The sequence below is a fragment of the Aquarana catesbeiana genome, linkage group LG12, assembly GCF_042186555.1.
Source record: "Aquarana catesbeiana isolate 2022-GZ linkage group LG12, ASM4218655v1, whole genome shotgun sequence".
Classification (NCBI taxonomy): domain Eukaryota; kingdom Metazoa; phylum Chordata; class Amphibia; order Anura; family Ranidae; genus Aquarana; species Aquarana catesbeiana.
In genome coordinates this window covers 63,984,538-64,010,890 of record NC_133335.1, presented here as the reverse complement: position 1 = coordinate 64,010,890, position 26,353 = coordinate 63,984,538, and the positions used below count along the sequence as shown (strand labels likewise).

The 26,353-nt window shown below is 43.5% G+C and overlaps 1 protein-coding gene across 1 annotated transcript in view; it reads right to left on the bottom strand.

Moving 5' to 3' along the window:
* Positions 1-25,731, bottom strand: part of LOC141114325 (keratin, type I cytoskeletal 19-like) — a 43,504-nt gene extending 17,773 nt beyond the window's left edge. The window contains exons 1-3 of the mRNA XM_073607941.1: positions 25,178-25,731; positions 16,292-16,374; positions 11,800-11,956 (exon numbers count right to left, since the gene is read on the bottom strand). Coding sequence (XP_073464042.1) covers positions 11,800-11,956; positions 16,292-16,374; positions 25,178-25,591 — 654 coding nt within the window. The 5' untranslated portion in view covers positions 25,592-25,731. The remainder of the gene's footprint in view (positions 1-11,799; positions 11,957-16,291; positions 16,375-25,177) is intronic.
* Positions 25,732-26,353: the final 622 nt, after the last annotated feature.

Sequence of the window (26,353 nt, the reverse complement as noted above, 5' to 3'; positions counted from 1 at the left end):
GATCTCTCTATGGATGATTTTATCTGTAAAATAAACAACACAAAGTAACCATAAGGAATTTGCCTTTAGATACCTTTTATGGTGCTTTCCTGTAGTTAGTGTCCTATAAACAATGTCAGATTAGAATTAAAAACAGATGGGCAAGCCAACCCACTACTGTATACATTAATAATATTATTATATGGGATTTAACCGGTTCAATACAGGGCAATTTCACCCCATTCCTTCCCAGGCCAATTTTTAGTTTTCAGCGCTGTCGCACTTTGAACGTCAATTGCGCGGTCGTGCGACGTTGTACCCAAAAAAAATTGACGTCCTTTTTTCCCCACAAATAGAGCTTTCTTTTGGTGGTATTTGATCACCTCTGCGGTTTTTATTTTTTGCGCTATAAACAAAAGAACAGCGACAATTTTGAAAAAAACACAATATTTTTTACTTTTTGCTATAATAAATATCCCAATTTTTTTTTTTAAAAACAAATTTTTTCCTCAGTTTCGGCCGATACGTTTTCTTCTACATATTTTTGGTAAAAAAAATCGCAATAAGCGTATATTGATTGGTTTGCGCAAAAGTTATAGTGTCTACAAAATACGGGATAGATTTATGGCATTTAAAAAAAATATATATTTATTTATTTTTTTAGCGGCGATCGTGATTTTTTTTCATGACTGTGACATTATGGCGGACACATCGGACACTTTTGACACATTTTTGGGACCATTCACATTTATACAGCGATCAATGCTATAAAATTGCATTGATTACTGTGTAAATGTGACAGGCAGTGAAGGGGTTAACCACTAGGGGGCGGGGAGGGGTTAATATGTTTCCTAGGGAATGATTCTAATTGAAGGGGGAGGGGACGCTCAAGGGGAGGAGACTGATCAGTGTTCCTCCGTTCTGGGAACACAGATCGCTCTCCTCAGAGCTGACAGGCTGTGGATCTGTGTGTTTACACACACAGATCCACGGTCCGGCCCGGTTAACGGGCAATTGCGGGTGCCCGGCGGACATCGCGGCCGCCGGGCACACGCACCGGGTCCCGAGCAACGCGGCGGGCGTGCACGCGCGCTCCCGGCGGGCGTGCACGCGCGCTCCCGGCGGCGCGCGCGCGCCCCCTAGACGGCCGGGAATCCCAGGACGTCATATGACGTCCACTCAGGATGGGAGATCCCATCTGTGGACGTCATATGACTATGGCTGGGTAGGGAAGTGGTTAAATACAAAATCAAGGGAGACAGTGCAGTTGAAAAAAAGTCAAGACAAGATGGTTAGGAGGGCCCTGCTTGTGAGAGTTTACAATTCATGACCATTATAGGGCCACAATGCAGGATAATGTCTTGGTTATTTTTACTATATGTAGCACCCTCTAGCTAGTGTGCTAGTGTAGATAGTTGTTAGAGTAGGTAAATTTGGTTTGGCTGGCAGACAAGCCTGGGTTCAATCTGGGTCAGGGCTGAGTGACTCAGGCAGTGGGTCATGCCGGCAGGGGCAGTCAGGTGGAAGATGGAGAAGGAGTGCTGAAGAGGCTGTCAGTGGCCCTTGAGGGTGCCCCCTAGTCTGGTGGGGTGGCCTTGGGCCTGGGGCTCAGGTTCTGGAGGGACCATCACTAGCACACGAATATATGATATCCTTCCTGGATGCACAGGAGCAAATGTGAGGACAGTGGGAGAGAATCAGCATGTCAAGGAGTTTTCCAGGAGAAGTCAGCCGGGTGTGCTGGTGAGTGTGCAGTCTGGGAGGACTGAGAAGAAGTAGCCAGGAGGGCTAGTAAAAGGGATAGCTGCAACCGAACTGTCAAGGCTGAGTGACTCAGGGAGGCTGGATGATTAATTAAGCAGCACCTCTGGTAACACCCCCTGTTCTCTAGAACCTTGGAGAAGCTTCCAGAAGTAGAGGGTGAAGTCTAGGAGGAGATGCTTGGAGTTTTGAGCAGTGACCCAGTCAATCCCAACAAAAGTGGGCTGGCAGTGGATGGGCACCTCTTAAATACTCCTGGGTCATGCCAGCAGGGGCAGTCAGGTTCTGGTGGGACCATCTCTAGCACACGAATATATGATATCCTTCCTGGATGCACAGGAGCAAGTGTGAGGACAGTGGGAGAGAATCAGCATGTCCAGGAGTTCTCCAGGAGAAGTCAGTCGGGTGTGCTGGTGAGTGTGCAGTCTGGGAGGACTGAGAAGAAGTAGCCAGGAGGGCTAGTAAAATAGATAGCTGCAACCAAGCGGGCTGGAAGTGCCTGAAGAGGTGGTGCTGGAATCAGTAGCCACAGTGATGTAAGGTTGACACTGGACTTTGCTACACAACCAAAGGGGCCCAGGGGCCCTGACTGTAAAGGACTCTTGCTTTGATCTGGCTGAGTGCTTTTCCAGATCTACTTAAAGTGTCCCAGCTGAGTCTTTTTTTGCAAGCAAGTGTGTGCTGGAGGCAGAAGAGGAGTGTACATAGAGACTGTGTATAGCTGTATATAGGGAGTGTTGTCCCTGAAGAGTTTTTCTGAAGCCAAATGGGCATCCCATAATACCCCTATCCCCATCCAAGTTTAAATCCCTCACTAAAACACAAAAACAAAGTACTGGACTGTTCACTGACTCAAGAGTGCCTGTGGAAATTTGGTGTGCTTGGCTGTGCAGGGTGGGGGATCCCAGTTCACCAGCGGCTCCTACATGGGGTGCGCTACATATAGAAACTCTTAAGGCGTCAAAAATGTACCCTAAAACCTGCCTCTAGAGCAGCCTTTCCCAACCTTCTTACTAAGGAGCAACCCTTAAAAAAGTTATCAGGTCTCACAGAACCCTTCGTGTGTTTTTTTTTTTTTTTTTTTATGTCTACCATCAGTAAATTAGCAACAGCAGTCTATAGTGAAAATTTAACAGACAATATTTTACTGACTGTGAATAGTGTAATGACTCCTTACATTGGCGGCATTGGTGTACATCTGTGTAGATTGGAGATCAACCTACCAATGCTCTCGCCTCAATGAATCCTTGGCAACCTCAGGAGGATGCCCAAGGTTCCACAGATCCCTGGTTGAGAGAGGATGCTCTAGAGCAGTGGTCTCCAAACTGCAGCCCAGGAGCCAGATGCAGTCCTTTGCTTGCTTTAATCTGGCCCTTGGGGCATTATTCCTGATGATGTATCCAAGCATTGTTTACTCTCATTGAGGCCAGTGCATTTTCTACTTACACTGGCCATCCCCAAAAAAGTCTGAAGGACAGTAAACTGGCCCTTTGATTACAATTTGATTACAAAGTTTGGAGACCCGTAGTCTAGAGTATATGCCAATTTACTTTTTTCTTTTATTTTCTAGTGGTGAGAAATCTATGTATGTACATGAAATGGGACTGAGAGGCAATGCTGACAACACTGGTTGGTATTTCATTGTAGCAAGGGTACTGTGTTGCCAGCCAGACAGGAAGTTAGGAGCATACTGGATTTCTGGCAGATAAGTAGGTCTTTTTCTGTATTTGCAATATTTTGAAAGTGATAAAACATGGCTATGTAATGAAGAGATGTGATGAATTTTTTTTTCTTACATTTGTTTTACCTTTTCTTGACATACACAGTAATGCCCCGTACACAAGATCGGATTTTCCGATGGAAAATGTCCGATCGGAGCATGTTGTCGGAAATTCCGACCGTGTGTGGGCTCCATCGGACATTTTCCATCGGATTTTCCGACACACAAAGTTGGAGAGCAGGAGATAAAATTTTCCGACAACAAAATCCGTTGTCGGAAATTCCGATCGTGGGTACACAAATCCGACGGACAAAGTGCCACGCATGCTCAGAATAAATAAAGAGATGAAAGCTATTGGCCACTGCCCCGTTTATAGTCCCGACGTACGTGTTTTACGTCACCGCGTTTAGAACGATCGGATTTTCTGACAACTTTGTGCGACCGTGTGTAGACAAAACAAGTTTGAGCCAACATCCGTCGGAAAAAATCCTAGGATTTTGTTGTCGGAATGTCCGAACAAAGTCCGACCGTGTGTACGCCCTATTATACTGCATAAATCTCGTCGTTTACACCTGTCCTTCTGGCCAATACCAAGTATGCCAGGTTACCAGTCTGCTATCAGAGGATTCTCTGACACACTCAATGACCCACTCTTTACAAATATTACATATTTTATGGAACCAGGTGGTAATTATTCAGGAGCTAACAATACAAATGCCATTACATTGTGTCATGTTTAGTTACCACTCCTTTTAAAATATCTACTGGAATTTCAGTAAATACAGAGATGACTGACAATCATGTATTAAACTTTAATACAGTGTATTAAATTTTGTGTAATTTAGTGATTATGTTATTTTTACCTATTTAAGGTGTCAGTAAAGTTGTCAGAATGGGCTATGCCCTACTACAGATTATACTGACTAAGGCTCGATTCACATCTATGCATGTTGCTTTTGAGCGCTTCTGCAGTGTCTTTTGTGATGCTTGCCACGTTTTTGAGCAGCGTCTTTGCAGCATTTTTACAGCGTTTTTGTGGCGTTGTTGCTGCAAAAACGCTGTAAAAACGCTGTACTTGCGTTTTTGATGCTGGTCCATTGAATTCTATTACATGCAAAACGCTGCATTTTGCATGAAAAAAAGTCCCCGACCCTTTCCAAAAACGCAGAGGTACAAAAATGCATTGATATGAACATGTTCCATAGGAACCCATGTTAAAAAATTCCCATGCATTTCTGCAAAATGCAAAATGCATCAAAAAACGCGTTAGTGTGAATGGAGCCTAAGAGGCTATCTGAGACACTATGCAATTATAAGGTCAGAACTAAGAATGAGCAAAATAGAGAGTTTTAATTTTTTTTAGAAATTTCAGCAAAATGTCCTTAATTTGGCAAAATGCACTATAGTCAAAGGAGAAGGCAAAAGTAATTTAGTTTTTGCAATGGTACAATGGGCTTTAGTCTGGCTTGACAGATTTGCAGTGCTGTATTACACTGTACTGTACCATGCGCTACACCAGGAAAATACAGCAGGTGCATTTTTTTTGATGGTGCTGATGCAGCCCATGCAAAATGAATGGTATACTTTAGGACAGTGGTCATCAACCCTGTCCTCAGGGCCCACTAACAGTCCAGGTTTGCAAGATAACTGAAATACATCAAAGGTGATATCATTTGCTGCTCAGTGATTGCAGTATTCTTGTATTCTATGTATTCTAATACATAAAACCTGGCCTGTTAGTGGGCCCTGAGGACAGGGTTGATGACCACTGCCTTAGGAAATACACATTGATGTACAATATACTACATCCATGCATACATTAACAATTGTGCATTTACTTCCCTTAAAGGTGTGAAGAGGGCCTAAAATGATTACAAAAGCTATTTTCAACTTTCCTAAAGCTGTTCTGTGTCCAAAAAAGTTTCTTTATTAGCCTCATTTATTAGACACAAGCACACTGAAATATTTTGGAATTTGGGTTTCGTCTAAAAAATTAATTTATTTTGTTACTCCCAAAATGCATTTTTATTTATTTTGTTTTGTTAAAAATTGCATTTGTACGCAAATCCAAATTAATTAAAGTCGAATCTGTCAATTGAAGGCTTATGGTGTCTGTCGGAAGTTCTAAGAAGATTTGACGAAGCAGCTAAACTGTACAATGCCGTGATCGTACATTTCCGGTCGAATGCTCTGCCCACAAGCTATAGCAGAATTCCAATGTTGTTTGACTAGTAATAATTATAATCATTAATTTTTATTACTAGTCGAACAACATTAGAATTCTTCTATAGCCTATGGGTGTAGCATTTGACCTTAAATGTCGCGGAGATCGTATGTTTTTAGCTTTTTCGTCGAATCTTAATGTTGAACGGTATTACCGCAAGTTCGATAGACACAGATCGCTATTGTCACTATTGTCGCTATTGTCACATGTCAAATCTTCTATCTATATCGAACTATAGCGAACTGTTGTCGCAACGATACTAAAATATAATGGATACCAAAATAAAGCATTTTCTTATTTTGGATCTTTTGGATTTCCGAATTTTGCGCGTTCGTTATCATTTTGTTAAAATGAACACGAAAATCCCAGAAATTCAGGCAAAAATGCATTCGGACGATAATGATTGCACATGTTTATCATTTATAAGATATTGAAGGCTCGATTGGAGTGCCAGCTGCCACAGTACCATGCTTAAGCTATGTATTCCTCTTTATTAGATCCCCCTGGATAAATCAAGAAATCAGATCCCAGAAGTGTTGATTCCTGCAAAGATGTCAGCCAATGATTTCCGTTGATGGAAGCAGCAGCAGATGGCAAGGACAGCAGGGGAGGTAAGTATTAACCTTCAATTTAAACTTCAAGAGAAGTTTTTTCGGACCTTGATATTGATGATATGGGGTGTTATTAAATAGAGATACTCTCTCTCTCTCTCCATCCCTATAAGAATATGTTTGCAGGAGTTAGTACCCCTTTTAAGGAGACCCTTACCTGGGTGGGTTTTGTGGATGGGGCTAGTTTAGTCCTGTATAATCTAGAGCCAAAAAAGCCTTAGGTATAGAACCCTTCGGAATATGCCTGGAACAGGCCTCGTTGGAGAACCCACCTATGGGGACCTACAGTAAGGACAATGAAAGAGTAGGGTGTTCACCCTATGTTAATGTTAGACATGAACTGTGCAGAATTATTGATTTTGGGGAAGAAAGGGTGGAGGTGAAGGGCGTACTGACCAAGAACTGACCATTATGCTTCTGCTACAGTAAAATTGTTAAAAGGCTGAACATGTGGACCTTTCTTATCCCTGGAGGTGGGCCTCGGGAATGGAAAATATGAGTGACTGAAGATGATAACATCTCCACGTTACTGGTGTGTGTGTGTACACTATCTCATTCCTGAGCAGGATGATGATGGGAGGGGCCCTTGGCCAATATGGTCATTGTTGCCAGCGAAATGGGGCTCTGCTAACTTATACAGTATGTCAGAAAAGTGAGTACACCCCTCAAATTTTTGTAAATATTTTATTATATCTTTTCATGTGACAACACTGAAGTAATGACACTTAGCTAATGTAAACAGGGATCCCGTGAAGAAGTCGATGTAACGAAACATATCAGGGCGTGGCTATGCGGCAACCTAGTTCAACGTGTGACGCTCTGCGGTGTCCGGCTGGGACGGGTCTATTCTGCTGACTGGCTAAGGAGTGGAGGGTGAGATTATCAGCTGCATCCCGGGTCCGCCACGACCTCAGTATACCACCAATGCTCAGTTACAGGAGTTACCCTGATATGCCTTTTTATATTGGCATAATGTCAGTGCAATGGTTGATGATTGTGTGCATTTGTTTTAATAAATGATTTTACGGTATCACGCTATTTGAGGCACTTATATCATTTCATGTCTAAAATTGGAGACGTATCCTTTTGTTGAAACACTGCTGGAGATCGAGGAATTTCACTTAGCCTGACTAACCCTGGTGAGGTGTTAAAACAGCTTACATGCCGAGCATGAGAGTGCAAGACATATTCTTGTGGTGAGTGCGGTTTCAAAGAAATGATTCACAGTCACAATCGGTGTGGTGGAAGGAAAATTTAAGTGGAATATTTCACCCTGCATGGACTTTATGATTTTTATTCTATGTATTTATTATATTCAATTTTTTTTATATATTTTTTTATATATCACTATTATATTCATTCACTTAAGGTATAAGGTTCAGTCATTCGGATTCTTATATGGATACACGTATGTGCTAAATTAGTAGTATATTAGATTGAAAGTCACTATATGGAGGTGAACACAGCACAATTATTTTTTCAGTAAAATACTTTTTCAGTTTAATTATATTTAAGTTGGCAGCTTTACGGACTTTTTTATACAGTAGCGCAATGGGGTAACAACAAGTTGGGGTGCCCTTGTTTACCGCCTTTAAGAGAATGTAATATGTGTACGGTAGTTTAGACTGCTGCCGGGTGCAGGAGCGCACTCGGCACCCCGCTGCAGCTCTGCTTTTGTCTGTCAATCTTTAGCCGGGAGACTTTAGCCCATGCATTTTAAAGCACATTTGAAGAGTGTATTATATATAGATAAGAGAGACATGGCATGGCACCAATTTTTTACTGGCAAAAATCATGGCATTTACTGGCACATTTTTTACTGACACTGCAAAAAAAAGGTGACTAAAATGGCAGATTAATAAAACCCAGCACAGAGTTCCCCCATATATCAGGAGCATTCCCCTTTACAGTGCAAGGGAACTCTGACATAAAGGGGAACATTGCAAGTGGGAACTCTCATATAAAAGGGGGCACTGGTGACCAGAGACCCCACTTATATCAGAGTCCACTGTATTCCCCTTTACATCAGAGTTCTCACTTACATCAGGGTCTGCAGCATTGCCCTTTACATCAGAGTTCCCCCTTGCACTGTAAGGTGGAATCCTGCAGACTATGATGTAAAGGGGAACTCTGGGAATGTGGGGAGGACTCTGGTGACCAGAGACCACCTTCCGCAGAAAGAAAACACTAAGGTAAGGGGGTTTACTGATATAAAGGGGAAACCTTTATATCAGTGCCCCCTTACAATATTGTATTGACCCCCCCTCTCAGGCTGGCCTGGCGGTGCTGTCACTGACCTCCTCTCAGGTGCACCATGCAGGGCTCAGTCAGTCGGCTCCAGCATGGTGGCTCTGGTTTTATCCCATAGTTTCCTCTCCACAGTCCATACATGTCTGACTTCTCCTATGACCCCCATCCCTGCGGCACTCCCACTCTTGACTCCTCTCCAGACTGCAGACGTGATATAAGTTAAGAGGTGGTAAGAGGCTGCAGATGGTACAGGGGTGGTCAGAGGCTGCAGAGGGGACGACAGGAGGTCAGAGGCTGTGGATGGTACAGGGGAGGTCAGAGGTTACAGAGGGGACGACAGGGGAAGTCATAGGCTGCGGAGGGGAGGACAGGGGAGGTCAGAGTCTGCGGAGGGGATGACAGGGGAGGTCAGAGGCTGCGGAAGGGACAACAGGAGAGGTCAGAGGCTGCGGGGGGGACGACAGGAGAGGTCAGAGGCTGTGGGGGGGACGTCAGGAGGTCAGAGGCTGCGGGGGGGGGACAGGAGGTCAGAGGCTGCGGAGGGGATGACAGGAGGTCAGAGGCTGCGGGGGGGATGACGACAGGAGGTCAGAGGCTGGAGGGGGGCAGACAGGAGGTTAGAGGCTGGCGGACAGGAGGTCAGAGGCTGCGGGGGGACGACAGAAGGTCAGAGGCTGCAGAGGGGATGACAGGAGGTCAGAGGCTGTGGGGTGGATCTTAGAGGCTGCAGGGGGGGAACAGAAGGTCAGAGGCTGTGGGCCGGACAGGAGGTCAGAGGCTGCGGGGGGGCGGACAGGTGGTTAGAGGCTGCGGGGGGGGACAAGAGGTCAGAGGCTGCGGGGGGGACGTAGGAAGAGGCACACGCCATCAGACGAGACCTCACTGAGAGCTTTACTTTTAAAAATGGCGCCTCTCGGCGTCATTGTGTCACTGCGCATGAGCCCGCCTTTCCGAAAATTGCCGAGCATGTACGGACTTTCCCGAGCACGGCTAGCTTTGGAACAGCTGGCGCTTGCGCAGTTGTATGTTGGCTGGTCCCGCAGCCATATTTTTTTCAGGTGCCGCTGTCCTCACAGTGGCCCTAGGGGCAGCCAGGCATCCGGCCCACCGGGAGATTTCCTGGTATCCCGGTAGGCCAGTCCGGCCCTGGCTGCAGATATGTTCCTGAGTCCTGGGACAAATCTGGGGACAGACGGGCTCCAGGGAGAGTGTCCTCAATCCGGGGACTGTCTCCGGAAAACGGGGACGTCTGGTCACCCTATATTAATGTCTAAACCACTGGCAACAAAAGTGAGTACACTCCTAAGTGAAAATGTCCAAATTGTGCCAAATTAGCCATTTTCCCTCCCCGGTGTCATGTGACTCATTAGTGTTACAAGATTTCAGGTGTGAATGGGGAGCAGGTGTGTTAAGTTTGGTGTTATTACTCTCACTTTCTCATAACGGTCACTGGAAGTTAACCATGGCACCTCATGGCAAAGAACTCTCTGAGGATCTGAAAAAAAGAATGTTTCCTGTACATAAAGATGGCGTAGGCTATACGAAGATTGCCAAGACCCTGAAACTGAGCTGCAGCACAGTAGCCAAGACCATACAGCGGTTTAACAGGACAGGTTCCACTCAGAACAGGCCTCACCGTGGTCGACCAAAGAAGTTGAGTGCACGTGCTCAGCGTCATATCCAGAGGTTGTCTTTGGGAAATAGACGTATGAGTGCTGCCAGCATTGCTGCAGAGGTTGAAGGGGTGGGGGTTCAGCCTGTCAGTGCTCAGACCATATGCCGCACACTGCATCAAATTGGTCTGCATGGCTGTCCTCCCAGAAGGAAGCCTCTTCTAAAGATGATGCACAAGAAAGCCCACAAACAGTTTACTGAAGACAAGCAGACTAAGGACATAGATTACTTGAACCATGTCCTGCGGTCTGATGAGACCAAAATAAACTTATTTGGTTCAGATGGTGTCAAGCATGTGTGGCACCAACCAGGTGAGGAGTACAAAGACAAGTTTGTCTTGCCTACAGTCAAGCATGGTGGTGGGAGTGTCATGGTCTGGGGCTGCATGAGTGTTGCCAGCACTGGGGAGCTACAGTTCATTGAACCATGAATGCAAACATGTACTGTGATATACTGAAGCAGAGCATGATCCCCTCTCTTCAGAAACTGGGCCGCAGGGCATAATTTCAACATGATAATGACCCCAAACACACCTCCAAGACCACCACTGCCTTGCTAAAGAAGCTGAGGGTAAAGGTGATGGACTGGCCAAGCATGTCTCCAGACCTAAACCCTATTGAGCATCTGTGGGGCATCCTCAAATGGAAGGTGGAGGAGCACAAGGGTTAAGAGGGTTAGGGCAGTGCTGGAAAATAATGGCGGCCACACAAAATATTGACACTTTGGGCCCAATTCAGACATTTTCACTTAGGGGTGTACTCACTTTTGTTGCCAGCGGTTTAGACATTAATGGCTGTGTGTTGAGCTATTTTGAGGGGACAGCAAATTTACACTGTTATACAAGCTGTACACTCACTACTTTACATTGCAGCAAAGTGTAATTTCTTCAATGTTGTCACATGAAAAGATATGTGACTTTTGTGAGATACTGTATATTCATTGTGCAGTGTACCTATGTATGGATTTACTAAGTTGATCACTGAAGTAAACTGTACAGTAGACGGCCTACATTAACAGATTCAGCTTTCATACAACCTATTTTTTTAATCCTGTAGACAAATAAGCAATTTTCAGTCTAACCTTGAGCCAAATGCCATTAATATTAACTGCCTAATAAACCAATGTATGAACATGTTTACCACTTGCTTGAAGAGAAGAATGACCAAAGCTTGTTTGGTTATGCTTTTCGTGTGGATTACCAGACTGCACTTACTTTTGCACTCCTGTGTTCCAGAATTAGCCTACAGTGGGCTAAAGCCTGCTGTTGACTGATGTCAAAGAGCAACCGCAGTCTCTGGATGTTCCACCTAGACTGGCAGCTGATTTAGCCTTTCAGCGCACCACTGTGAGCCTGAGCCTGAGTCAGCCGCTCCTGCCTCCTCTCCTGCCAGGCGTTCCAGTGAGTGCTGGAGGGACAAGGCACAGAATGATGACTGACAGTCAACGCTCTCTGCTCAGAGCGAATACAAGAACTGATTCATCAGCTGTCACATGATCATTCAGGCTTACAGGCATTGCATTATAGGTGAGTAGGCATGTTAGTTTTATTTACTTCACGCGCTTCTTTTATCACCACTTACTTCAGCATGGTTCCTCTTGAGGTAAGCCAGTTCCTCATTCAGATTCTCTATCTGCGCTTCAAGCTCAGCCCTGGCAAGAGTGAGCTGATCTATAGCTTTACGCAGCTCAATGGTGTCTTTTTCAGTCATGAAACGGAGAGCTTGCTCATTCTCAAACCTAGGGGAAAAGAAAATTTATCCGGTTACAAATGCTACGTTATAGTTCTAAAATGATCTTTTCTTCCTTCAGCAGCTACAATTTATCCATGCTCAATTTTTTTGACACTATGCCATATCGGTTTTAACTTCTAAAATGGAAGCCAAAGCAGCATAATAAAGATATAGTTCAGTAGTAGTCCCCCAGTTCATGCACTGCAATACATTGTGAAAGTAACAAAAATTACTTCTAAATTCAGATCATAGTACCCTGCTATCTTTTTTTTAAAGATACAACCTAGGCAGAGGCATTCCTGCAGATGCTCTAGATTCCTGGTGCCCAACCTGTGACCTGAGTGGTCCTTTGGTACTTATGTGAGGTACTTACCTATGGTGAGGCCTTCGAGTTCCAGCTGCTAGTAGTGGAAGCACTGATTTGCAACGATTCTGGAAGTCTCATGTAACATATCCACAGTCTCTTAGTCTCCTGCAGGGTACCGCCAGCCTTCAACTACATCTGTAGCATGTCACTAATCTCTTACCATATTCATAATTGTGTCATCAGTCTTTGACAATCCTATGTAGCACACAATATATTATGTGCAGCCCCCAAAGGATCTTAGGGGCTACAGTTGAGGCCCCCTATTTCTAGTAAGTTGTCCACCACTGCTCTTGATGATAAAATGTAATGTAGTTATATGACACATAGGGGCTGATTTACGAAAGCCGTGTGCCACCAGTAGAGGCGCACGGCGAGGTGCAAATTGCACTCTAGCACTTTGTTGTGTACACCCCAAATTATTAGGTATTTTGGGGTTTATTAACCACTTGCCATCTGGCTCACGCAGATATACGTCAGCAGAATGGCACAGGTGCGCAAAATGACGTACCCGTACGCCACTCCGTCATCGGCGGCTAGCGGGCGCTGGAGTGTGCCTGTGGGTCCCGCGGACTCAATGTCCACCGGTGGCCCGCAATTGTGGCACGGAGAGGCAGAAAACAAGGCATTTCCCTGTTCTGCCTAGCAACATGACAGGGATCTACTGCTCCCAGTGATTGGGAGCAGTGATGTCTGACATGTTCTAGTGAGCCCATCCCCCTACAGTTGGAACACACTGAAGGAACACACTTAACCCCTTGATCGCCTCCTAGTGTTTAACCCCTTCCCTGCCAGTGACAGTTACACAGTAATGAGTGCATTTTTATAGCACTGATCGCTGTATATATGTCAGTGGTCCCAAAATAGTGTCAAAAGTGTTCGATCTGTCCGCCGCAATGTCGCAGTCATGTTAAAAATCGCAGATCGCTGCCATTACTAATAAAAAAAATAATAATAAAATGCCATAAATCTATCCCCTACTTTTGCGCAAACCAATCAATATACGCTTATTGCAATTTCTTTTTTACCAAAAATATGTAGAATACATATTGGCCTAAACTGAGGAAGAAATGTGTTTTTTTTTTTTATAATTTTTTGGGGGGATATTTACTATAGCAAAAAGTAAAAAATGTTGCTTTTTTTTCAAAATTGTCGCTTTTTTTTGTTTATAGCACAAAAAATAAAAACTGCAGAGGTGATCAAATACCACCAAAAGAAAGCTCTATTTGTGGGGAAAAAAAGGATGTAAATTATGTTTGGGTACCACGTCACACGACCGCGTAATTGTCAGTTTGGGGTAATTGGGGCTGAAGTGGTAAAGGCAAATCCACTCTGCAATACAAGTGTACTTGCTGTAAATCTGAGGGGAAGCACTGGTGATTTTATCATCCAATCATGTAGAAACAGAGATGCTGTTTTTTTATTTTTTCCTTGCATGTCCCCCTCGGATCTCCAGCAACTGCACTTCCAAGTGCATTTGTAGTGCAAAATGGATTTGCCTTTGGTAAATAAACCCCAAAGTCCAAGATACCTACTAATTTAGGGTGTACACAGCAAAATGCTAGAGTGCAATTTACCTAATGGGGAAACTATTTAGACTGACCTGTGTGTCCCCAAGGAAAGACATTGGTAGGGTTTTACCCTCACTTCCTGTTTGGCACAGGAAGTGAATAAATTTTAAGGAGAAAGTGGCAAAAATTTGGGAGGTGTCTGCACCCTATCAGGGGTGCAGACACCCCCAAAAACTGAGAAGACTTATAATCCCCCTGCACTCTATTCCCAAACAAAAATAAGAAAGGATTTAATTTAGTTTAACTTTGCAAAGACACATTCCTAAGTTCAACTGTGATGCATATCAATGGCCCATTTAGACTTTGTTTAATAGAAAATACCAGTTGTCTTTCACTAGAAACATTTGTTAGTCCAGTCCTGGAAATCTGCTTTACTATTCATTTCATAAAAATTGGGTTTCTGCAGCTAGATGTGCAACTGCTAGGTGCACAGACATGGCACACATCTGGTTCCCAGAAGCGATGGCCAGCACACAGGGATGACATCACACCCCTACAGAAAGTTGCTTGTACTGCTGCTAATTTCTTCCCACCACGCCCTGCTCACTGAGGAAGAAATTATCCTTATTTGGAAACCAAGATAGTTTTTTTTTTTTTTTTTTACATGGGGTGGTGTTTGTGTGGGAGGAAGCCAGAGTACCTGGAGGAAACCCACTCTGGCACAGGGAGAACATGCAAACTCCAGCCAGATGGTGTCCCGGGTGGGATTTGAACCCGCAACCCTTTTTGCTGCTAGGTGAAAATGCTGACCACTACACCGCTGTGATGCCCAAATGCAAAGCTATAGATGTAGGTTCTTGTGTCCACCAGCAGAGAGAAGTTTGGTAGATGCCACACTCCCAATTCTGGAGGCATAATAATGGTCTAGCACAGGGGTCTGCAAACTACAGCCCTCCAGTTTTTCAGGAACTACAATTCCCATCATGCCTAGTCATGTCTGTGAATGTCAGAGTTTTACAATGCCTCATGGGATGTGTAGTTCTGCAACAGCTGGAGAGCCGTAGTTTGAAGATTCCTGATCACTCTAGCATGTCTTGAAAAAGGTGGGTTCTCATGTGCCTTTTACGATGCCCAAGAAATATCGTTTGGAAAATACAAATGGGTCATGGCACATCTACATTCCAAATTTGGCACATAAGATAGTCATGCACTATACAATCTGATTGGCCAATCTCTGTTAAACTCGATATTTAGACAAAATATGTATTAGGAAGACGCACTTGAACAATATAGGAAATCAATCAGGCTCTTGCACTAAATCTAATTTATTTAAGATCTAACTGATTGCAGTGTATGGTCTCCTTTAAAGATCAAGACCTGAAAATATTAATTTATTGGGTTTAGAAACACTTCTCTGTTCTTTGTAATGTATTGCAAGATTTGGGTAAAAAAAGAAAAAAAAAACATTTCAAAGATATATTAGAAGTAATAGGAATGAGATTAGCATTAAAAGGGTTAATTAACTGAGAACACCTACTAATTGCCTAACAAGACACATCCAATTAGATGAAATTAACCAATTGTATTGGGCGTGCGCTATTATCAATGAGAAAACCGCAGTTACCCTAGCGACAGTTGCAGTTTACATATGCGGGTATGTTTTATCGTTATTTGCGCTTCAAAGTGCGCCGGTTCGCACGTTCGGTTAATGACTTTTCCAGAGCACCAATTAATGTATGAACTGGCGCAGCGCATTCGTCTTAGTAAATCAGCCCCATGGTTACATGGGAACAGACTGGGAAGACAATCAATTTCTGGGGAAAATACAGCAATGTTTTGATGCCACTAGAGTGCTCCGCCTCTGCTGCCTACACAAAGCCATGAGATCAGTTCATTGTGGTTGTACTAATATGATCCATAGGGATCTGGGCCAAATTTGGTAGTACCTAGTTTATTAATACTTTCTACTGAAGAGCAATAATGTAAAAGATAAGACATCAATTGATGGAGACAAATGAAGATTGACAGTTATGGAAAAGATCCAGATAAAACATTAAACTTAGAACAAAGAACCCGTTTACTTTAATGCCTTCCATCCCAACAGCAGTTATTCACTTTTCGCTCACTCTCATGTTCCTCCATTCAACCATCGGGAGTGTGAAAAGGAACCTTGTATGCCCTTGTTAGAGTATACACAGGGCTAGGGACTCTTGTTCTGCCTCCATGTGACAGTTTTAGGCCAATCACCAGGAAAGGCAGTGAGTCATGTGCTACTCCATACCCAGAACTACTAGATATATTTTTCTCCCCTGGCAACTGAGAGGGGTGGAAGGGGCTGAAAAAATGGTGTACTTCTATGAAGGGAGACCTTAGAACCAAACTTTAGCTTTCCCCCTTATGGGAAAAGCACATGTTTTCTTTAAGTTAGCAAATTCACAGGGGCGAAAAAAGTTAAAATTTTCCTTACTTTATTCTGAAGTCATCAGCTGCCAGCTTGGCGTTGTCTATCTGGAGCGTTATGCTAGCATTTTCCACAGTGGCGCTTATGATCTAGCACGATGAAGCAAATTAATGAATTATTAAATTATTAATTCATGAATAAACAAACATATACATCAACTGAATTAAATAAATCTTATATTTGGCTACATTTAGTAAAAAAAAATGAATAGATCTTTAAACCAAAAGCACTCATAGACATTGGATAGCACTGAAACAATGGAAAGGTGGGGTGGGGATTTTTTGAAGTGCAAAAATATCGTCAAATATATTCAATAAAAAAGGATTTATTTCTTATTTTGAGAAGCAAAACAGGCCTTCTGTGTCTCCACTCCCAGGGCAGTGCAGGCTGCTTGGGACATGATGTGCTGCCACATACTCTCAGCCTGATGAATACCTCCAGTGCTGCTAGGTAGCAGGCTGCTGGAGCCCCTTGGGACATGATGTGCTGCCTCATACTCTTAGCCTGATGAGTACCTCCAGTGCTGCTTGGTAGCCTTTCCAAGTCCCTTGGCTTTCAAGTTTCTTTTGGAACCACATTCTGGTCCTTTTGTTCCCTCTGTGACCCCCAGTCGCTTGTGGTGACTTGCATTGTCAGCCTCTGGGGAGACTGCGGTAGGACCCTCGCCCCCATTGTTTTGGGTGAACTGGGCTAGAAGCACTGCCCTGGGAGTGGAGACACAGAAGGCCTGTACCTCCAAAAGACAGCCCCCCTGAAGAAGCCCGATCTATGGGCGAAACACGTCAGGATTTTTTCTCATGCTGTCCTGTTTAACATCATAATAACAGTATTGTACATGCCTGTGTCCTTTGTTTTTAAATATATATTTTTTGTTTTGCTTCTCAAAATAAGAAATAAATCCTTTTTTATTGAATATATTTGACGATATTTTTGCACCTCAAAAAATCCCCACCCCACCTTTCAATTGTTTCAATGTCAATTTGGGGATTGGTGCCATTATCTAGCTGTATTTTCCATTACCAAATATCTGTTCATCGGATAGCATTGTCAGTTGGATCTGTGAAGATCTATGGACACCCTCAAAGAGTCCTGCACAACCATGACTAGGCAAGAAAGTGATTGGAAATGTTGGAAAATGTTGCCCAATTGCTACCATTTATGTTGTGTTTGCAGCAAGGGAGGTTATTTTTCCATTTGTTCCTGCTAAGCACTAACAATTCAGCCAACTGAGCGGTTCTTTTTACAGCCAAAACTAGCACAACTAGCAGTCATGTACACACGAGCGGACTTTTCGACCGGACTGGTCCGACGGACTGAATCCGGAGGACAATCCGACCGTGTGTGGGCTTCATCAGACTTCCGATGGACCGTTGAAAATCCGACGGATTTTAGATTTGAAACTTGTTTCAAATCTTTCCGCGGGAACTCCGCCAGACCTAGTTCCTATTGGGAAGCTTGTTCATCTGTATGCTGGTCCGACGGACCAGATACGACACAAGGGCAGCTACAACACCTGCCTGCGATAATGTGTCCAGCGCGATCCTATCGCGCTGGTTCTTGGCGACAGAGTACTGTACATCTTGCACTCGCTGCAATAGGAAAAACACATTTTCCTATTGCAGCGAGCGCGAGAGGGGGGCGACAATGTTCCTTAGGTCTGGTATGGATTTTAAGGGGAACCCCCTATGCCAAAAAAATGGCGTGGGGGTCCCCCCAAAATCCATACCAGACCCTTATCCAAGCACGCAGCCTGGCTGGTCCCGGGGCATGCTGGGACTGTGGCGTCATAAGGGGGTGGGGTCACTGGGTGACATCACTTGGTGACCACGCCCCATGCCTATATAAGTCAATGGACACCGCTCACACAGCATTACAGCGGGAGAGAGCGTCGTGTCAACATCGGAAGAAGAGAAGAGGGAACAAGAAGATGGAGAAGATCGGGCCACCACTAGCAAAAGAGCGGCAAAAGAGCAGAAGATAGCGGAGGAGCCCAGCAGAAGAACCAGGGAGCGTGAGAAGAACCGGACACCGGGAGAAGAGGCCGGAGAGCGGGAGAAGAACCGGACACCGGGAGAAGAGGCCGGAAAGAGCGGAGAAGTCGGAAGAAGACCCCCGGAGCTGCCTAATAAATTACTTTTAAAACCCGTGTAGTGTGTTTTTTTATTGACACTTTTTTCCCCAGGTGAATAGGTAGGGGTACGATGTACCCCATACTCATTCACATAGGGTGGGGGGCCGGGATCTGGGGTCCCCCTTATTAAAGGGGGCTCCCGGATTCCGATAAGCCCCCTGCCCGCAGACCCCGACAACCAACGGCCAGGGTTGTCAGAAAGAGGCCTTGTCCTCATCAACATAGGAACAAGGTGCTTTGGGGGAGGGGGGCTGCAGGGCCCCCCTCCCCCAAAGCACCCACCCCCCCATGTTGAGAGCATGCGGCCTGGTATGGTTCAGAGGGAGGGGCGCTCACTTGTCCCCACCCCCTCTCCTGACCGGCCGGGCTGCATGCTCGGATAAGGGTCTGGTTAGAAATTTGGGGGACCCCATGCCTTTTTTTCGGCGTAGGGGGTCCCAAGGTGTCAATCTTGCCGATAAAAGTGGCGAGATTGACTTCCTTTTCTAGTCCCATCGTACCCGAGTCACTTTCAAAATGAACGGACTTTAGTTCGTGTGTGGGCAAGTCCGTTCATTCGGAAGTCCGCCGTAACTCCGTCGGGAAGACTGGCAGACCTAGTCTGCTGGAAAGTCTGGTCGTGTGTAGGCAAGTCCGTTCGTTCAGAAAGTCCGTCGGAAGTCCACCGAAAGTCTGTTGGGAAGATGGTTGGACCTAGTCTGCCGGAAAGTCCGGTCGTGTGTACAGGGCATTACTCTTCTCTGATGTTCTTGGTCAACTTAAAAAGACATTATCACTTTGCTCTTCAGGCAAAAGTGGCAGTATAATGCCCCGTACACATTAGTGGAATTTCCGTCGGAAAAATCTTGGATGGTTTTTTTTTGACGGAATTCCACTCAAGCTTGGCTTGCATACACACGGTCACACAAAAGTTCTCTGAACTTTCAACCGTCAAGAACGCGGTGACTTACAACACTATGACGAGCCAAGAAAAATGAAGTTCAATGCTTCCGAGCATGCGTTGAATTGTTTCTGAGCATGCGTGGTTTTTTGAGCATCGGAATTGCATACAGACGAACAGAATTTCCATCAAGAACTTTTTGCATCAGAAAAATAGAGAACCGTTTCTCAATCTTTTGCTGGCGGAAATTCAGACAGAAAAAGTTGGATGGAGCATACACACGGTTGGAATATCTGACCAAAAGCTCCCATCACACTTTTTTTGACAGAAATTCCGACCATGTGTATGCAGCATTAGTTTAAAGCCCCCAACCAATTGATACTCACTACTAGGAATGGGCGAAAGGTTCGGCCCGAGCATAAGTTTGGGCCGAACTTTCACTGTTCGGAAAACAGCCGAATAAATGGGTCGTTCGATCGTTTGTTCAGCCCCCCGAACTGACCACAATGCATTGCGGCACTGAACAGTGCATTGCAAGCCCTGATTGGCTGAAGCAGTGAAAGCTTCAGTCAATCAGGGCACAGAGCACTGTCAGAGTCATGACTGGACACTGTCATCATGACTTTATCCAATCATGGCTGTATATTTACAGTATACGGTCGGCAAGCAATTAAAGAATGGGTAAACCCAACATTTAATATTCCCGATATGTGCCTGCTGTACCATATACTTGTATTAAAAAGTATCCTGTTCTTTTTGAATAGCTTCCTTTTTGTGAAATCCCTCTGCTTTCTTATTAAAAACTGACCACAATAAGCAGAACACATCATGGTCAGTTCTCTAGCTATGCTGGGAACTCAGCCTGCTCTCCTCCAATGATCAGACTTGTCCTGACACACACCCCCTGCACAGCCTTTTACTAGGAATATCAGTGTGATGCTGCTTTTCCTCCCCCAACTCTTATGCAGCTGAGAACTGAGGGAATGTGATCACTTATTTAAAAAAAAAAAAAAAGTTGTATTTTTTTTATATGTATGCACAAATGTTTTACCTTTCAATTCAATTTTAAACTGAATGGGTTGTTTTACAAGGTGAGGGGTTACAATCATTTTAAGTCACACTGCTGACGTTGCAAAATTCATACAACAGACTGCACTTTGGAGGCAGTCCTGCAGGCAAATGCAAGCCTTTTAACTGACTTTCTCCAAAATTCAGTATGTAATATAATTAGTATACAAACATTTGTTTGATCAAGCACAACAAACACTTTAGTGGCTTGTCAGTACTTGAGTCATTTTACCTCCCAATTTACCAAGAGATGTAGTTTAATTTTAAAATGTCATTATTGGATAATCAAAGATCTAATTTCTTTACAAGCAAAATGAAATGGCAAAGAAAATAAAATCTAATAAAACTCTTTCAAACCACTACAAAAACCAATTAAGTGTGGAGAATTGTACTACACAGTAATCTAGGCAAAGTCAAATTAATATAAATGTTAGGATTATGGTTTTGCTTGTAAATCTGTCGTGTAGATACTATAAATTGGAATTAAAAAGCTTAGTGGTTTTCCAAAGAAAAAAGTAGCCAACAGCATTTTACCAACTATAATATGGTAATAAAACATTATTAAGCTTTACAAGAAACTCTAAGGCCTTAAGGTAGTTGTGTCTCTTGTATTCCAGCATATATTGTTACAGAATGTATGGTACCAAAATATTTCTGAAATGCTGATTAAAGCATATAAATGAGCAAGTATTCAACCACTTTCTTTCTGGTTTTAATAGACATAGCAACTTAAAAAATCTCAATAGAATATATTATTATCTGGAGAAATGTGGAGAATGAAAAACAAACTCTAAAATCCCATTTGGCGTCCTAAGGCTTATATTGCATACCTCAAGTCTATAGCAAATTTCTTTTTGTAATACTAAGTTTGAATGGGTGAAACTATGGGGGGGGGGGGGCTTGATACCTAAAATAAACCTTCCCATTCACTAAACATGTAAACACAGCTCAATCCTCGTAAACTACTCCATCAGCCGTTTCAGACACAGTCCTTGTTTCCCCAAAACATGTAGCCCATGATGACTAAACAACTCTGTTACTGATATGCAAATTTTGACTGTTTGTCAAAAGTCATTAGCAAAGCGTTCATCTCATATTTTTACCGTTCCTCCAAGTGGCTGACAAGCTGCCTGCTGCCCTCCCACAGAAATCAATAGCAGATGACTATCACAGGAGGGGCAGAGGTATCTATGACTCCCTGACATTTTCTTTTCTATGCTGTATGAAAGACAAGGAGGTCTGAGATGCCATTGTTTGTCTGGTAGCAAACTTTTCCTTTTTGAAAGACAAGATGGTGATGCCAAATGGTATGGATGGACATACTGGAGCAGAGCTTTTATTCACTGACCATACACGGGTGTGTTGATTATTAACTGAGTAGTTAAAATTTGGGGAAAAATTTTCCTAGGGTCAATGCACTCTGGTTTAGGGTCCATGCATACTGGCTTGCTGCTCCTAGAGGAGTTTAGGGTTTTGCCTGTAGATGCAACTAATGTTATCCTATGTGTCCATGCACATTAGGTCGTTTAGAGGCATAGTTTAAGCTCAACATTTAGAGGCATAAAAAAAAAAAAAAAAAAACCTTTAGGTTTGCGCATTTGAGAGCAGTTTTCTGGCTCTCAAAAACGCTCCTAAACGCTAGTACAAATAGGCTCAAAAAATTATCACAATTAGCTTTTTTTTTCTGCCAAGAGCACTGGCATTTATTTAAGCCTGTAGTCATGGACCCTTAAAGTGACTCTGTTGCTATTTTTAAAAACTGAAATAATCAAACTCCCTACAAAACTGTGAATAACCGTCTTGCTGCCTACACTGCTGAACTATGCAGAGCTCAATGAATCTTGCTAAAAAATCTTCTATGTTCGAAATTTTTATGACTGTAGAATGTTGGCATCCCCAACTGTGCTCTGTGGTTCCATTCATCAGTTACTACATCAATACAGAAGAAATAAGAGAAAATACTTCTTAGACAGTTGTTACCAGAACAGGTCTCTAGATTTCCTCTTTGATATTGTTCTGGAGACAACTCAAAATTTTGGATTATTCCTCATTTTCAGTTCTTGTGATAATGATGACCAGGACACCAGGAGAGGGTAAAGCTCAACCCCAGGGACACAGACTGACCCTCAGGGGTTCTTACACCTTACAACGCTTTTCAAACCTACAAAAATTTGTTTTGCTTTGTCTTTCTGGTGGTACATAAAGCACCATGGGAAAGATTTTAAGTGAGGAAAAGTTGAGCCACAAGTGAATCTAATTGGCTCTGTGAAGGTAAAGTACTAGCCTGTTTAAGCAGTTATCAGTATTATGCAAAGCATAATACATTGCCACAGCTACTATAAAGTTATCAAGTTGGTAGATGTCATATCAAGAGTGTTTATATCACAAAATTTAGGGATAATGATGCCAGACAGGGCCCACGAAATAGTCCCTTTCCCCCCATTCCATCTATTTGAGATTCATCAGCCAGAGAGCAGAGCCGACGTTAGGGGGAATCGTTGTGTTGGGGGGACAATTACGGAACAATGTCTGTGTCTCTCCCTGGTCCCTGCAGGGAAAGGCACAGACTGTGGATTGTTCTGTAATTGTCCTGCCACACTGATCCTCCTCCCTGGGCTGCCCACAACTGATTCCCCCCCTGTGTGCCTGAGTCCCCCCTCATCCTCATGCAGTGCCACCAACTTCCCTCTCCCACCAGCTGCTGAGGGCACACATGCGGATAGAGAGAGGGGAAAGGGGCCGGTAAATATGTAATTTATCAGCCCCTTCCTTTTCCGAATTGGACACAGTGAGTGATTGGTATCGAACGATCCTGTATCCATTCATAACTGAGCATAGTAAACTGAACAGCCTCTGTGTCCTGTTCACTCATCTTCAGTGCAACCAAGGCTACAGAGAAAGGAATTTCTGTATTTTTTGTAATTTTTTGGGGGGGAGGGGGTTGCTTGTCTGGTAAGCTGTATGGGGCCTCGTGATTTCTAAATATAGCCCTGCCAGAGAGCCACATTTTTGGGGATCACAGAATCATTTGGGTTTCAACATCTAAAGGACAACACCTGTGACCTATGCCCCACATACAGTATCTCACAAAAGTGAGTACACCCCTCACATTTTTGTAAATATTTTATTGTATCTTTTCTTTCATGTGCAACACTGAAGAAATTACACTTTGCTACAGTGTAAAGTAGTGAGTGTACAGCTTGTATAACAGTGTAAATTTGCTGTCCCCTCAAAATAACTCAACACACAGCCATTAATGTCTAAACCGCTGGCAATAAAAGTGAGTACACATCTAAGTGAAAATTTCCAAATTGAGCCCAATTAACCATTTTCCTTCCCCCATGTCATGTTACTTGTTAGTGTTACAAGGTCTCAGGTGTGAATGGGGAGCAGTTGTGTTAAATTTGATGTTTTCGCTCTCACTCTCTCATACTGGTCACTGGAAGTTAAACATGGCACCTCATGGTAAAGAACTCTCTGAGGATCTGAAAAAAAGAATTGTTGCTCTACATAAAGATGTCCTAGGCTAGAAGAAGATTGCCAAGTCCCTGAAAATGAGCTGCAGTATGGTGACCAAGACCATACAGCAGTTTAACAGAACAGGTTCTACTCAGAACAGGCTTTGCCATGGTCGACCAAAGAAGTTGAGTGCATGTGCTCAGTGTCATATGCAGAGGTTGTCTTTGGGAAATAGATGTATGGGTGCTGCCAGCGTTGCTGCAGAGGTTGAAGGGAAGGGGGGTCAGCCTCTCAGTGCTCAGACCATGCGCCGCACACTGCATCAAATTGGTCTGCATGGCTATCGACCCAGAGGGGAGCCTCTTATAAAGATGATGCACAAGAAAGCCCGTAAACAATTTTCTGAAGACAAGCAGAGTAAGGCCATGGATTACTGGAACCATGTCCTGTGGTCTGATGAAACAAGGATAAACTTATTTGGTTCAGATGGTGTCAAGCGTGTGTGGCGGCAACCAGGTGAGGAGTACAAAGACAAGTGTGTCTTGCCTACAGTCAAGCATGGTGGTGGGAGTGTCATGGTCTCGGGCTGCATGAGTGCTGCCAGCGCTGGGGAGCTACAGTTCATTGAGGGAACCATGAATGCCAACATGTACTGTGACATAATCAAGCAGAGCATGATCCCCCCCTTCAGAGACTGGGTTGCAGGGCAGTATTTCAACATGATAATGACCCCAAACACACCCCCAAGATGAATACTGCCTTGCTAACGAAGCTGAGGATAAAGCTGACGGACTGGCCAAGCAAGTCTCCAAACCTAAACCCTATTGAGCATCTGTGGGGCATCATCAAACGGAAGGTGGGGGAGCGCAAGGTCTCTAACATCCACCAGCTCAGTGATGTCATCACGGAGGAGCGGAAGAGAACTCCAGTTGCAACCTGTAAAGCTCTGGTGAACTCCATGCCCAAGAGGGTTAAGGCAGTGCTGGAAAATAATGGTGGCAACACAAAATATTGACACTTCGGGCCCAATTTGGACATTTTAACTTAGGGGTGTACTCACTTTTGTTGCCAGTGGTTTAGACATTAATAGCTATGTGTTGAGTTATTTTGAGGGGACAGCAAATTTACACTGTTATACAAGCTGTACACTCATTAGTTTACATTGTAGCAAAGTGTAATTTCTTCAGTGTTATCACATGAAAAGATATAATAAAATATTTACAAAAATGTGAGGGGTGTACTCACTTTTGTGAGATACTGTGTATAGTCCATTAAGGGAGCAGCAGGTAATATTTCTAACATTCTTCATACATTAGTATTATAATCCAATAATGTTACAATAAAGTCGAGTTACCTGATTTTGCAGATTCCTTAAAACCTGAAAATGATGGTCATCATTTCTTTCCAAGTTCACAGTATTCTTGATGTACCACTCTCTAATTTGTGCCTCTAGACGGGCATTAGAATTTTCCAAAGAGTGGACTTTATCTATGTAGGAGGCCAGTCGGTCATTCAAATTCTTCATGGTCTCCTTCTCATTCCCAAAAATTCTCATTTCTTGGTTTCTGAACTGTAGATGATCCCCAGCAGTCACTATGTTTTGTGAAGTAGCAGAAATTCTGGTGCCCAGACCTCCTGCTCCAGCATAAACACTGGAAGCATACCCACCTGCTGATATTTTTCTGTAACTTATTCCACCAATGCTGGGGCCATGGACAGAGCCAGCTTTAACAGTGGTCACCTTCTTGAAACCAACTTGACTGTACATTTTCTAAAAAAATATATAAAACTAGGGAAATATCAAGCTCTTTCTAGGATATACCAGAAGTTAGACTCTTCCTTTGAGCATTTGTAGTTACCTAACGTTAGACTAACTGTATTTAGTACATTTTCCATGGTATGTTTAAACATTGATAAGTTGGCAGGTATCATTGTCTGGTGGTGTCATCTCCTGTAGGTCACTGGCCTGTATCAGGAATGCTTTATTTGTTCTTCTATCTATTTAGTAACAACTGTGGAATTTCAAGGGTCAGCCATCAACTAATTTTTAATGCTGACTTGTAAAATCCCCCCAGCAAAATGATATTTGGTTCACCTTTTTTTACTATGTAGGATTTGCTGCCATTGGTCCCTAAGTATGTTACCATTAACTTTCTGGCTTGTAAAACTTTAATCCGGAAAGAGATAAACTAATTAAATTGCCCCTCCCCCAACAGATAAAGATTGTATTTCTTGTGTTTTTAAAGGATGTGCTAAAATACAGTAATTTTCACCTTAAAGCTGAAATTTATTCTGCCTATGTTTTGCCTTTTTGGGTTCTTCCCTCTCCCTCATCAACATGCTAATAACATTTCAAAATAAAAATGCTCTGTTTTTATTATATTCTTTATTTTAGACCCAGTGATATCCTCACTGGGTCTCTGTGCTTCTCTATGCAATGCAGGCCGATTATTTTTGGTGGGAAGGTCTCACAGGGTGCTGTACATAGCTTGCTGAAAACATCACAGCACCCTGCCTCAGTACTCTTCAC